At 43.4% G+C, this 15,050-nt stretch overlaps 1 protein-coding gene across 1 annotated transcript in view; it reads right to left on the bottom strand.

The window, feature by feature from the left end:
• Positions 1 to 15,050, bottom strand: part of LOC143290983 (lysophospholipid acyltransferase 6-like) — a 46,449-nt gene that overhangs the window by 18,993 nt on the left and 12,406 nt on the right. Inside the window, exons 3-6 of the mRNA XM_076600569.1 lie at positions 14,280 to 14,450; positions 10,621 to 10,728; positions 9,133 to 9,280; positions 3,987 to 4,037 (exon numbers count right to left, since the gene is read on the bottom strand). Coding sequence (XP_076456684.1) covers positions 3,987 to 4,037; positions 9,133 to 9,280; positions 10,621 to 10,728; positions 14,280 to 14,450 — 478 coding nt within the window. The remainder of the gene's footprint in view (positions 1 to 3,986; positions 4,038 to 9,132; positions 9,281 to 10,620; positions 10,729 to 14,279; positions 14,451 to 15,050) is intronic.

Genomic DNA, 15,050 nt, shown 5'->3' with positions numbered 1-15,050 from the left:
CAAAGAACAGATCACATTACACTACCCACATACAGCCCTTACAGAGAGTCATTACACAAATAATAGATCACATAACACTACCCACATACATCCCTTACAGCGAGTCATTACACAAAGAATAGATCATATAACACTACCCACATACAGCCCTTAAAGAGAGTCGTTACACAAAGAACAGATCGTATATCACTACCCACATACAGCCCTTAAAGAGAGTCGTTACACAAAGAATAGATCACATAACACTACCCACATACATCCCTTACAGCGAGTCATTACACAAAGAATAGATCATATAACACTACCCACATACAGCCCTTAAAGAGAGTCGTTACACAAAGAATAGATCATATAACACTACCCACATACAGCCCTTACAGAGAGTCATTACACAAAGAATAGATCATATAACACTACCCAGATACAGCCCTTACAGAGAGTCATTACACAAAGAATAGATCGTATAACACTACCCAGATACAGCCCTTAAAGAGAGTCACTACACAAAGAATAGATCGTATAACACTATCCACATACAGCCCTTAAAGAGAGTCACTACACAAAGAATAGATCATATAACAGTATTAAAACTACTCACATCCAGTCCTTTCAGAGAGTCACTACACAGATAGAGAATAAGAGATTGTATAAAACAACCCACATACAGCCCTTTCATTACACAGATAGAGAATAAGAGATTGTATAAAACAACCCACATCCAGTCCTTTCATTACACAGATAGAGAATAAGAGATTGTATAAAACAACCCACATACAGCCCTTTCATTACACAGATAGAGAATAAGAGATTGTATAAAACAACCCACATCCAGTCCTTTCAGAGAGTCACTACACAGACAGAGAATAAGAGATTGTATAAAACAACCCACATACAGCCCTTTCATTACACAGACAGAGAATAAGAGATTGTATAAAACAACCCACATCCAGTCCTTTCAGAGAGTCACTACACAGACAGAGAATAAGAGATTGTATAAAACAACCCACATACAGCCCTTTCATTACACAGACAGAGAATAAGAGATTGTATAAAACAACCCACATACAGCCCTTACATTACACAGATAAAGAACAGGAGATCATGCAACACAACCCAGACACAGACCTCTTAAAGAGTCATCACAGATATAACAAAAACATTTAAAGTCAGTTAGTTAACAAGAGCATGTACTCACTCCACACCTGACGGGAGCCTCCTAAGTCTGTGTGTAGTTGTTACTTTTATAGCAGATTTGATATACAATAGAAATGATAGATATGTGTCAATGTATGTATACAAAATGTATGTATGTAAGTAAGAGTGTGAATATGCATATTCCCAGTCACAGATATCACTTATTTAAAATCATTACCTATATCACCCCATGAAAACAAAGTTCTAACACGTTTTTCTACTTAATATATTAGCATCTATTTGATTCTTAAAACATTTTTCTTGAGAATTCTTCTTCTTCTTCGTTCATGGACTGTAATTCACATGTTCTGTGGGCTGATTATGTGCACGACCATTTTTACCCTGGCAAGTAGGCAGCCGCACTGTGTGTTCATGCCAGGCATGTTCTTGTTTCCATAACCCAACAATTGCTGACATGAATCACAGGATCTTTAACATGGGTATTTGATCTTCTGCATGCATATACACAGGAAGGGGGCCAGGCACTAGCAGGTCTGCACAAATGTTGACCTTGGAAATTGGTAAAATCTCCACCCTTAATCCACAAAGTGCACTGAACCAAGGCTAAAACTCCCAACACTTGGGCCAGAATCCTGCACTCTAACCGCCAGACCACTCAATCTGTCACTCTTGGAAAGTCTACACCTTTGCTGAGAGAGAAAAAAACACAACAGTTTAGTTCTACTCTGTGTGTCTACCAGTCTCTTTTGTTTTTCATCTTCCTTCTCCCCTCTCCCGACCCTGCACTATTTTTCATTTATATTAACCCCTAGGCTGCCTATATAACGAGATAACTCGTCAGCGCAGGCATGTACGCTTCGCTGCCACAATGACGAGATAACTTGTCATCAAAATATTCTGACATTTCCCTGGTTTGCATTCAGTTTGTTGACAAAAATACTGGTTGCTGTAGGTTGGGAAATCTTTCTAGATTCTATTCATAGCTAAAAACAACATCTATGTCATGAGGCAGTCCTTTATTTGAACGTTTTGGTTGGGTTACTGGCCGCAGTGTTTGCCTGACTCCTCTCCTCACTCACTCAACAAAATGTCGGACTGACGCCGTGCTCAAGACATGCAATCACGGCAAACAAAACCAACCAAGGTTGCTTTCTTCAGCTGATGCTCAGAAAGAATTGAAGCCAAAATTCGAAGATGATTTCATAGAAAATAAAGGGAGCAATCAAGAGAGTGGCTAATATACGACTATCAGTAAGTGATGCCGGCTGTGCAGATGTAGCAGACGACAGAAAGTGACCGAATTATTAGCAGGACACAGTGTGAGCAATTTTCTTGGCGCTCAGCCAACGCAGTCTGATGAGAACTGGATAAAGTGACCATGTGAGGGGGCGTGGCCTCACATCCATATTATCACTTGGAGAGGTCACATTGTATTGTGTATCTGTCTCTTTAAAAAAAAAAATCTTTATTGTGGTTGTTCTAGTATGATTTTGTGTGTGCTGATATCCATTTGTCCAGAAAATTCGATATTTTAGTGCAAATTACCTGACTAATGTTTTTAATGAACAAGTTGAAAATGTGACAAAAAAACAAAACACTGATTTCAAAACAACAGCATGTCACTGAAAATATATAAAATGGGAAAACGTCACATGTTTTGTATTCTTTATTTATTTACATTTCAGAAAATATATACTTTTATGGGTCTTTTTCCAATAACAAAGAGCACAGAATTTTTTTAAAATTTATACCCGTTTTTGTGAAAAAAAACAACCCTGGCAAATAGATTTCACTTAAATCTTATTTCCCTGACAGCAAAAGGGTTAAAGATTCAATCAATCTCATGCACTATTTTTCATTTATATTAAAGATTTAATCAATCTCCTGCTATACTGTTCTTCTTCATTTAGGTTTCTGTGTTGTTTTTCTTTCACTCCTTCTCCCTCTCCTGCTATACTGTTCTTCATTTAATGAAGAACCTACGCCACGTGAGGAAAACCACCACCACAACCAAACAACAGGCAGATACATGTCACCAGTCATCATCTTCAGCCCCCTCAACGTATGACAGATACATGTCACCAGTCATCATCTTCAGCCCCCTCAACGTATGACAGATACATGTCACCAGTCATCATCTTCAGCCCCCTCAACGTATGACAGATACATGTCACCAGTCATCATCTTCAGCCTCCTCAAGGTATGACAGATACATGTCACCAGTCATCATCTTCAGCCTCCTCAACGTATGACAGATACATCAGTCATCATCTTCAGCCCCCTCAAGGTATGACAGATACATGTCACCAGTCATCATCTTCAGCCTCCTCAAGGTATGACAGATACATCAGTCATCATCTTCAGCCCCCTCAACGTATGACACATACATGTCACCAGTCATCATCTTCAGCCCCCTCAAGGTATGACAGATACATGTCACCAGTCATCATCTTCAGCCCCCTCAACGTATGACAGATACATGTCACCAGTCATCATCTTCAGCCTCCTCAAGGTATGACAGATACATGTCACCAGTCATCATCTTCAGCCCCCTCAAGGTATGACAGATACATGTCACCAGTCATCATCTTCAGCCCCCTCAACGTATGACAGATACATGTCACCAGTCATCATCTTCAGCCCCCTTAAGGTATGACAGATACATGTCACCAGTCATCATCTTCAGCCCCCTCAAGGTATGACAGATACATGTCACCAGTCATCATCTTCAGCCCCCTCAAGGTATGACTGAAATAAATGTTGGTGCAAGAAAATATATGAATTCTTTTTATCAGAGGTTGACCTAGTATGATTACAACTTGCACAGTTACCTTGAGATCTTTTTCCGACACCATGTTTTCTTGAATCTTGTCTGTGTGACCCTGAAAAAATGAAACCGAAAAGCACCACCCTAAAATAATGTCAAAGCATTGCAGGAAATCAATTCATGACACACAACATGCTTCCCAATAAAGAAGCACACAATTTGCAGGTGGTAAGGTCCCTTCATTTCTGTTGCCGTTATCTTTCATTCTTTAGTTGGGTATGTTCACGTTTATATATCCCACCAAACATTGCCTTCCATTACCCAGTTTTTAATGTGTACGTCTGGTCTTCTGCATGTGTAAGTCTCATCTTCTGCATGTGTAAGTCTCATCTTCTGCATGTGTACGTCTGATCTTCTGCATGTGTATGTCTGATCTTCTGCATGTGTACACAGAAGACATTTGATCTTCTGCATGTGTACGTCTCATCTTCTGCATGTGTAAGTCTCATCTTCTGCATGTGTACGTCTGATCTTCTGCATGTGTATGTCTGATCTTCTGCATGTGTACGTCTCATGTTCTGCATGTGTACGTCTGATCTTCTGCATGTGTATGTCTGATCTTCTGCATGTGTACACAGAAGACATTTGATCTTCTGCATGTGTACGTCTCATCTTCTGCATGTGTACGTCTCATCTTCTGCATGTGTACGTTTGATCTTCTGCATGTGTACACAGAAGACATTTGATCTTCTGCATGTGTACGTCTCATCTTCTGCATGTGTACGTTTGATCTTCTGCATGTGTACACAGAAGAGATTTGATGTTCTGCATGTGTATAGGAAAGAGAATCAAGCACTATCAGGTCTGCATATCAATATGTCAAACTTGGAGATGGGAAAAGTCTCCACCCTCCATCATCCATCACTGGCTTCAAACCTCCATCACCCATCACTGGCTTCAAACCTCCATCACCCATCACTGGCTTCAAACCTCCATCACTGGCTTCAAACCTCCACCATCCATCACTGGCTTCAAACCTCCATCACTGGCTTCAAACCTCCATCACCCATCACTGGCTTCAAACCTCCATCATCCATCACTGGCTTCAAACCTCCATCATCCATCACTGGCTTCAAACCTCCATCACCCATCACTGGCTTCAAACCTCCATCACTGGCTTCAAACCTCCCTCACCCATCACTGGCTTCAAACCTCCATCACTGGCTTCAAACCTCCACCATCCATCACTGGCTTCAAACCTCCATCACTGGCTTCAAACCTCCATCATCCATCACTGGCTTCAAACCTCCCTCACCCATCACTGGCTTCAAACCTCCATCACTGGCTTCAAACCTCCACCATCCATCACTGGCTTCAAACCTCCATCACTGGCTTCAAACCTCCATCACCCATCACTGGCTTCAAACCTCCATCATCCATCACTGGCTTCAAACCTCCATCACTGGCTTCAAACCTCCATCATCCATCACTGGTTTCAAACCTCCATCACTGGCTTCAAACCTCCATCATCCATCACTGGCTTCAAACCTCCCTCACCCATCACTGGCTTCAAACCTCCATCACTGGCTTCAAACCTCCATCATCCATCACTGGTTTCAAACCTCCATCACCCATCACTGGCTTCAAACCTCCATCACTGGCTTCAAACCTCCATCATCCATCACTGGCTTCAAACCTCCATCACCCATCACTGGCTTCATCCATCACTGGCTTCAAACCTCCATCATCCATCACTGGCTTCAAACCTCCATCACCGATCACTGGCTTCAAACCTCCATCACCCATCACTGGCTTCAAACCTCCATCATCCATCACTGGCTTCAAACCTCCATCACCGATCACTGGCTTCAAACCTCCATCACCCATCACTGGCTTCAAACCCCCATCACCCATCACTGGCTTCAAACCTCCATCATCCATCACTGGCTTCAAACCTCCATCACCCATCACTGACTTCAAACCTCCATCACTGGCTTCAAACCTCCATCACCGATCACTGGCTTCAAACCTCCATCACCCATCACTGGCTTCAAACCTCCATCACTGGCTTCAAACCTCCATCACCGATCACTGGCTTCAAACCTCCATCATCCATCACTGGCTTCAAACCTCCATCACCCATCACTGGCTTCAAACCTCCATCACTGGCTTCAAACCTCCATCACCGATCACTGGCTTCAAACCTCCATCATCCATCACTGGCTTCAAACCTCCATCATCCATCACTGGCTTCAAACCTCCATCACCCATCACTGGCTTCAAACCTCCATCACTGGCTTCAAACCTCCATCACCGATCACTGGCTTCAAACCTCCATCATCCATCACTGGCTTCAAACCTCCATCATCCATCACTGGCTTCAAACCTCCATCACTGGCTTCAAACCTCCATCATCCATCACTGGCTTCAAACCTCCATCACTGGCTTCAAACCTCCATCATCCATCACTGGCTTCAAACCTCCATCACCCATCACTGGCTTCATCCATCACTGGCTTCAAACCTCCATCATCCATCACTGGCTTCAAACCTCCATCACTGGCTTCAAACCTCCATCATCCATCACTGGCTTCAAACCTCCATCATCCATCACTGGCTTCAAATCCCCATCATCCATCACTGCCACGTGCCCCATCTGTCCTGTTCACAGCTCCATGACAGATCTTTCCAGTCCATTCTGCTGTGCCAAAAGGTGCATCACCACAGAAGACCATGTTGAAATCACAGCAAGACCTTTCCCCAACTCCATTTTTAGCTCAGGGTATTCCAAAACAAATTAGGCTGAAAGCTTGTGATGTCTACTTCAAATATTCATGAGTGACAAGATTCAGTCACTGAAAAAGGTCCACAACATTACAGCCAGTACCTCCAAAACACAGCTGGTGACCTTGACATTGCTCCATCTGTCAGATATGGTAAGATTGAACCAGTCCACAACATTACAGCCAGTACCTCCAAAACACAGCTGGTGACCTTGACATTGCTCCATCTGTCAGACATGGAAAGACTGGACCAGTCCACAACATTACAGCCAGTACCTCCAAAACACAGCTGGTGACCTTGACATTGCTCCATCTGTCAGACATGGAAAGACTGGACCAGTCCACAACAATACAGCCAGTACCTCCAAAACACAGCTGGTGACCTTGACATTGCTCCATCTGTCAGACATGGAAAGACTGGACCAGTCCACAACAATACAGCCAGTACCTCCAAAACACAGCTGGTGACCTTGACATTGCTCCATCTGTCAGACATGGAAAGACTGGACCAGTCCACAACAATACAGCCAGTACCTCCAAAACATAGCCAGTGACCTTGACATTGCCCCATCAGTCAGACATGGAAAGACCTGAGTGTGGAGGCGAGTGCAGTGCGTGCGGACCCAGATGTATCAGGGGCAGGATGGTTCAAGTAGCAGTGTCACTCACAGCCAGAGAGCTGTGGGGAGGGAACACTGTGCCACAGCAGGTGATGATTAGCATGCACATGTCTGTTGTACTGTTAACCTCAGCGTTTAACGCCACAAATCTCATGTCTGATTATTTAGGAACTGATTCAGTATTGACTGGCACATCTTGTTCATTCTTATTTATCAACATCAACGTAAATGCGACAAAACAGAATGGAATAAACCAAAATTTATGAACTAAAAGTTTAGTCCAGACTACCAACACACACAATGAACACCCAGGAACTGTAGTGTGAACAGGTCTACCTACAACCAGGCCTCACCCACACACAATGAACACCCAGGAACTGTAGTGTGAACAGGTCTACCTACAACCAGGCCTCACCCACACACAATGAACACCCAGGAACTGTAGTGCCAACAGGTCTGCCTACAAACAGGCCCCACCCACACACAATGAACACCCAGGAACTGTAGTGCCAACAGGTCTACCTACAACCAGGCCTCACCCACACACAATGAACACCCAGGAACTGTAGTGCCAACAGGTCTACCTACAACCAGGCCTCACCCACACACAATGAACACCCAGGAACTGTAGTGCCAACAGGTCTACTTACAAACAGGCCCCACCCACACACAATGAACACCCAGGAACTGTAGTGCCAACAGGTCTACCTACAACCAGGCCTCACCCACACACAATGAACACCCAGGAACTGTAGTGTGAACAGGTCTACCTACAACCAGGCCTCACCCACACACAATGAACACCCAGGAACTGTAGTGCCAACAGGTCTACCTACAACCAGGCCTCACCCACACACAATGAACACCCAGGAACTGTAGTGCCAACAGGTCTGCCTACAAACAGGCCCCACCCACACACAATGAACACCCAGGAACTGTAGTGCCAACAGATCTACCTACAACCAGGCCCCACCCACACACAATGAACACCCAGGAACTGTAGTGCCAACAGGTCTACCTACAACCAGGCCCCACCCACACACAATGAACACCCAGGAACTGTAGTGCCAACAGGTCTACCTACAACCAGGCCTCACCCACACACAATGAACACCCAGGAACTGTAGTGCCAACAGGTCTACCTACAACCAGGCCTCACCCACACACAATGAACACCCAGGAACTGTAGTGCCAACAGGTCTGCCTACAAACAGGCCCCACCCACACACAATGAACACCCAGGAACTGTAGTGCCAACAGGTCTACTTACAAACAGGCCCCACCCACACACAATGAACACCCAGGAACTGTAGTGCCAACAGGTCTACCTACAACCAGGCCTCACCCACACACAATGAACACCCAGGAACTGTAGTGCCAACAGGTCTGCCTACAACCAGGCCCCACCCACACACAATGAACACCCAGGAACTGTAGTGCGCAGGCCTACCTACAAACAGGCTCCACCCACAGACTTGCAGCCAACTGGGCAGCACTTTGCAGCCATACTTTGGCTTGGCGCAGGCGGCCGCCATAGTCTTCACGCCTCTGCATGGTTCTTGGTTGCCCTGGTTTTATGTAGTTTCTAGCTGTAGGTGATTTTTTTTTCTTTTCTATATGAAATGTGCTCTTTGATCTCTTTTAACGGTGTTTTTCATTACGGTGCCTACATTTGACTGTAAAGCACATTCAGCCTGCTACAAGAGCAAGATGCAGTGCTCAACATGACTCCATATTATTATTATTATTACTGGGTATTACTGTACACACACACACACACACACACACACACACACACACTCACTCACATTGGCAGAGGATGGTGAGAGAAAGGACTGCTGAATGTCGGTACCATTGATGAAGGCCATGTAGTCAGAATAGAAGGACAAGGGCCCACACATCATGCCGTGGAAATAAAACATGAAGCTGAAGAAACTCAACAGGTCTGGCACCTGTCTGTCACCAACATCAACCTTGTTATAGCCATCATCCTCATCACCTGCATCAACGCTCTTATCATCATCATCATCCATTAATCATCATCATCATCATTTTTACAATATAGCTGTTGTTGTCATCAACTGCATCACCACTCTTACCATCATCTGACATCATCAATTAAACATCATCATAATTTAAACAATATAGCAGTATTTGTCATCAACTGCATCACCACTCTTACCATCATCTGACATCATCAATTAAACATCATCATCATTTAAACAATATAGCCGTATTTATCATCAACTGCATCACCACTCTCACCATCATCTGACATCATCAATTAAACATCATCATCATTTAAACAATATAGCCGTATTTGTCATCAACTGTATCACCACTCTTACCATCATCTGACATCATCAATTAAACATCATCATCATTTAAACAATATAGCCGTATTTGTCATCAACTGTATCACCACTCACCATCATCATCAGTTAAATACCATCATTTTAACAATTTAGCTGTTGTCATCATCAACTGCATCACTGATCTTATCATCATCATCAATTAAAAATCATCATCAACAACTTTTAACTGGAAAATAAGTCTTCTTTCAAGGCAGGGAAAACAACTCACTAAAACAATCCATATACATGCAAGCAATACAGAGAACTTTTCAAAGAAATAATACATAATCTTTGTATTCAAATTTTCAAATATAAAACTGGGTGCAAATGGAATCAGCGTTCAGTAAAATCTGTGTGTGTGTGTGTGTGTGTGTGTGTGTGTGTGTGTGTGTGTGTGTGTGTTCTTTATCATATTCCTTCTCAGGACTTTTTCTGTTTGTTTTTTCTTATCTCTTTCTCCCCTTTCCATTAAATATATGTGTGCTATTGTAACTGATGTAGATCAGAAAGGACAGATTGGAAGAATGGGCCATGCCTAAAATCTTAATCCTTGAACAAAAAACATTGTGAGTTCTGAGTTTTCTCTCTCTCTCTGTCCCTCCCTCTGTCTCTCTCTCCCTCCCTCTGTCTCTCTCTCCCTCCATCTGTCTCTCCCTCTGTCTGTCGGTCTCTCTCCGTCTCTCTCTCTCTCTCCCTCCCTCTGTCTCTCTCTCTCTCTCCCTCCCTCTGTCTCTCCCTCCCCCTGTCTCTCTCTCTCTCCCTCTCTCTGTCTCTCTCTGTGTCTTTTTCTCTCCCTCCCTCTGTGACTCTCTCTCTCCCTCCCTCCGTCCCTCCTCTCCCTCCCTCCATCTCTCTCCCTCCCTCCCTCTCTCCCTCTGTCTCTCTCCCTCCCTCTGTCTCTCTCTCTCTCCCTCCCCCTCCCTCTGTCTCTCTCTCCCTCACCTGATAGACTGTGCCTTCTGGTCAGGGGTCAGCTGTCCATCATCACGGTGACCGTCTGACAAGGCGAAGGCCAGACTGGTCAGCTTCATTGTCTGGATCATCATGGGCCTGAACACACAACCCTCTCCTGACCACTGCTGCTTGTGTCTTTGTGTTGTGTGTATGTGTGTGTGTGTGTGTGTGTGTGTGTGTGTGTGTGTGTGTGTGTGTGTGTGTGTGTGTGTGTGTGTGTGTCTGTCTGTCTGTGTGTGTGTGTGTGTGCATGTGTGTCTATGTCTGTGTGTCTGTGTGTGTGTATGTGTATGTGTGTGTGTGTGTGTGTGTGTGTGTCTGTGTGTGTGTGTGTGTGTCTGTGTATGTGTGTGTGCCTGTGTGTGTGTGTGTCTGTGTGTGTGCGTGTGTGTCTATGTCTGTGTGTGTGTGTGTGTGCGTGTGTGCAGAGGGGTGGGGTGTGTGAGTGCATGCATCTGATTTGAAGGCGGAGAGGGGTTGGGTGTCACAGTTAATAGCTTTTTTTTTCTTGATAATGATGATTTTATTATATGTTATGGAAAATATATGCAACTTAGTATTGTTATTACCACAGACAGAGTGCTGTTTTCAGTTGAAATAACCCAAAATGGAATCTGGCAGAATAAACTTTGAAATTGTACTGTACACATCACGCCCATGCACTTCTTTTTTTTCTTTGTGTGTGAATCTTTTACCTTTTTGTTTTTTTAGATCAGCTAGGGCTTTACATATCTAAAAAAAAAAAAAAAAACATCATGTGAAAAAGACCCCACTCCATCCCCACTGTACCGTAATTTTCCCCACCTGAGATGCACGCAGTCATGGAGCACCTTTGTCCTTTTTTCCTTTTTTTTTTTTTTTTTCATATCAACATGCCTTCTTCACTGGTGTTTTTTTCCCCACATAATTTTACAGGTTACATGTCTATTTGACTCCTAAGGATGGACATTTGGTTATTCACTTTTACACATTACATATTATATATTATCAGGTGTATTTTGTACATCCACAGCTGACGAACCCAAAAGCGAAAAAAAATAAAATATCAGTGTTACATCTCCAGTTGGAAACAGTATCCTATTCTGTTTGATAATTTCAACATTCTTTATATGCTGCATATTCTGTAAATAAAGGGGAGACTGTAATGTTATATCTGAGTTTGATCATGACTTGATTAATATGCAGGCGTGAATATTGTAAATGAGTGAGTGAGTGAGTGAGTGTGTGTGTGTGTGTGTGTGTGTGTGTGTGTGTGTGTGTCTGTGTGTGTGTGCACATGCCTGTTTGTTTGTTAAAGTGCTGACTGATATATAATTTTTGTAACTGCTTGTTCATTGGCTACTTTACACTGAAATGGACAACAGTATTTGTTGGCTGCTGAGTTGTTTTTTCCCTTTCAGTGTTCTGCACCAGACTTATTTGAAAATCAAGTAAATAGATCTCTTAACTTTTGTTTTCCTCTGTATACTAACACACATTTTCCCAATCAGGATAATATGGTTGATTACATTTTTCTTGTGGCAGCCTTTGTCCTGCTCTATTCTTTTCAATCCAAACAGATTGTCACACAGATTTTAAGCAGAACCAGGAACCAGACTGACCAAGTATAAACTGTTCAATTTCCTTCCAGAATTGTTTAACTGGTGGGGTAGTAGTTAAAGAAATGTTCCACGTGATCTACTTCAGTTTAACATATGGAGCACTTGTTATATTCAGCTACGATCATATTGTGTAACAGAATATTTGTTGAATATATGTTATGTAAAATTTTCCATTGAAGTTCTCTTAATCTAACTTCTTTTGTGGCAATGTGTGGCATTAACCAGACGTCCTCTTTAATTTCAAAGTGAAGTTTTCTGAGGTTCTTAAATCATTTTTGTCCCGTTCTTTTTCCTTGATCATTTTCTTTATGTCCTTCAGCTTTGAACAATGAATCTTACAGTCAAAAGCTGCTTGCTCTTCTGGGGAAAGTTTCCTTTCGACCAAAGTGTCCAGGACTTGGAAACTGAATTCACCATAGCACTTTTTTTTTTTTTTAATAATAGTCCTGCTTTATTCTGATCTATTCTAGTAAAAACACACAAGTCACCCTGTAATATCCACAGTGTATCCCCCACACAATTCACCCTGTAATATCCACAGTGTATCCCTCACAGTCACACACAACTCACCCTGTAATATCCACAGTGTATCCCCCACAGTCACACACAACTCACCCTGTAATATCCACAGTGTATCCCTGACAGTCACACACAACTCACCCTGTAATATCCACAGTGTATCCCTGACAGTCACACACAACTCACCCTGTAATATCCACAGTGTATCCCTCACAGTCACACACAACTCACCCTGTAATATCCACAGTGTATCCCCCACAGTCACACACAACTCACCCTGTAATATCCACAGTGTATCCCCCACACAACTCACCCTGTAATATCCACAGTGTATCCCCCACAGTCACACACAACTCACCCTGTAATATCCACAGTGTATCCCCCGCACAACTCACCCTGTAATATCCAGTGTATCCCCCACACAACTCACCCTGTAATATCCACAGTGTATCCCCACACAACTCACCCTGTAATATCCACAGTGTATACCCCACAGTCACACACAACTCACCCTGTAATATCCACACTGTACCCCCCACAGTCACACAGAACTCACCCTGTAATATCCAAAGTGTATCCCCCACAGAACTCACCCTGTAATATCCACAGTGTATCCCTGACAGTCACACACAACTCACCCTGTAATATCCACAGTGTATCCCTGACAGTCACACACAACTCACCCTGTAATATCCACAGTGTATCCCTGACAGTCACACACAACTCACCCTGTAATATCCGCAGTGTATCCCTGACAGTCACACACAACTCACCCTGTAATATCCACAGTGTATCCCCCACACAACTCACCCTGTAATATCCACAGTGTATCCCCCACAGTCACACACAACTCACCCTGTAATATCCACAGTGTATCCCCCACAGTCACACACAACTCACCCTGTAATATCCACAGTGTATCCCCCACACAACTCACCCTGTAATATCCACAGTGTATCCCCCACAGTCACACACAACTCACCCTGTAATATCCACAGTGTATCCCCCACAGAACTCACCCTGTAATATCCACAGTGTATCCCCCACACAACTCACCCTGTAATATCCACAGTGTATCCCCCACAGTCACACACAACTCACCCTGTAATATCCACAGTGTATCCCCCACAGTCACACACAACTCACCCTGTAATATCCAAAGTGTATTCCCCACAGAACTCACCCTGTAATATCCACAGTGTATCCCTGACAGTCACACACAACTCACCCTGTAATATCCACAGTGTATCCCTCACAGTCACACACAACTCACCCTGTAATATCCACAGTGTATCCCCCACAGTCACACACAACTCACCCTGTAATATCCACAGTGTATCCCTCACAGTCACAAACAACTCACCCTGTAATATCCACAGTGTATCCCTCACAGTCACACACAACTCACCCTGTAATATCCACAGTGTATCCCCCACACAACTCACCCTGTAATATCCACAGTGTATCCCTCACAGTCACACACAACTCACCCTGTAATATCCACAGTGTATCCCCCACAGAACTCACCCTGTAATATCCAGAGTGTACCCCCCATAGTCGTAGTACTGGCGGAACAGGTGAGCCACTGACAGGTAGATCATGCAGTAGGCCATGACGGCCATCTGGGACCACCTGGGACTGCCGTACTTCATCAGCAGGTAACTGACCAGCGACTGACCCACCAGGTACCATACCTGGCTGTTGAAAAATGAAACAGAAAAATTTATGTCATAAAATGTAATACAATACAATAAACTAAACAAAACAGCAGTGACCCACCAGGTATCCCAGTACAAACGTGTGAACACACATTTTATGAGTTATTTCATGAATACCGGTACACATGATGTTGTTTTCTGTCCCCTCCCCGACAGAATGTGAACTGGATTTATTTGAACGGGGTCTTTTCTTACAGATGAAAACATATAGTTCACTCCAACAAACTAACCTCTGCAACAGCATTACAGTAACTTAGGTCTGAATGTTAATTCATAAAATCATATTTTTAATACTAATACTTCATGTGTACCATAAAAAAATCAAATGATATGTTTGCATTAAGTATATTTCTTCTGTCAACAACTATGTCATACTGTGGATATAGTTATTTCTCAGACATAACTTTCCAACATACACAACACACATAAACATCTTGCACCAGGAAATAGAGCCAGAGAATACATGTGCAGTTGCACACACTCAGACACACAAACACACGCACACACACACACACAGAGGCATGCCCATACACTCAGAGGCACACACACCCGCACTCACAGAGGCATACACATACACTCA

This window comes from Babylonia areolata, chromosome 16 (genome assembly GCF_041734735.1).
Source record: "Babylonia areolata isolate BAREFJ2019XMU chromosome 16, ASM4173473v1, whole genome shotgun sequence".
Taxonomy (NCBI): domain Eukaryota; kingdom Metazoa; phylum Mollusca; class Gastropoda; order Neogastropoda; family Buccinidae; genus Babylonia; species Babylonia areolata.
Note: the sequence above shows the minus strand (reverse complement) of the source record. Positions and strands in the feature narration are given on the sequence as shown.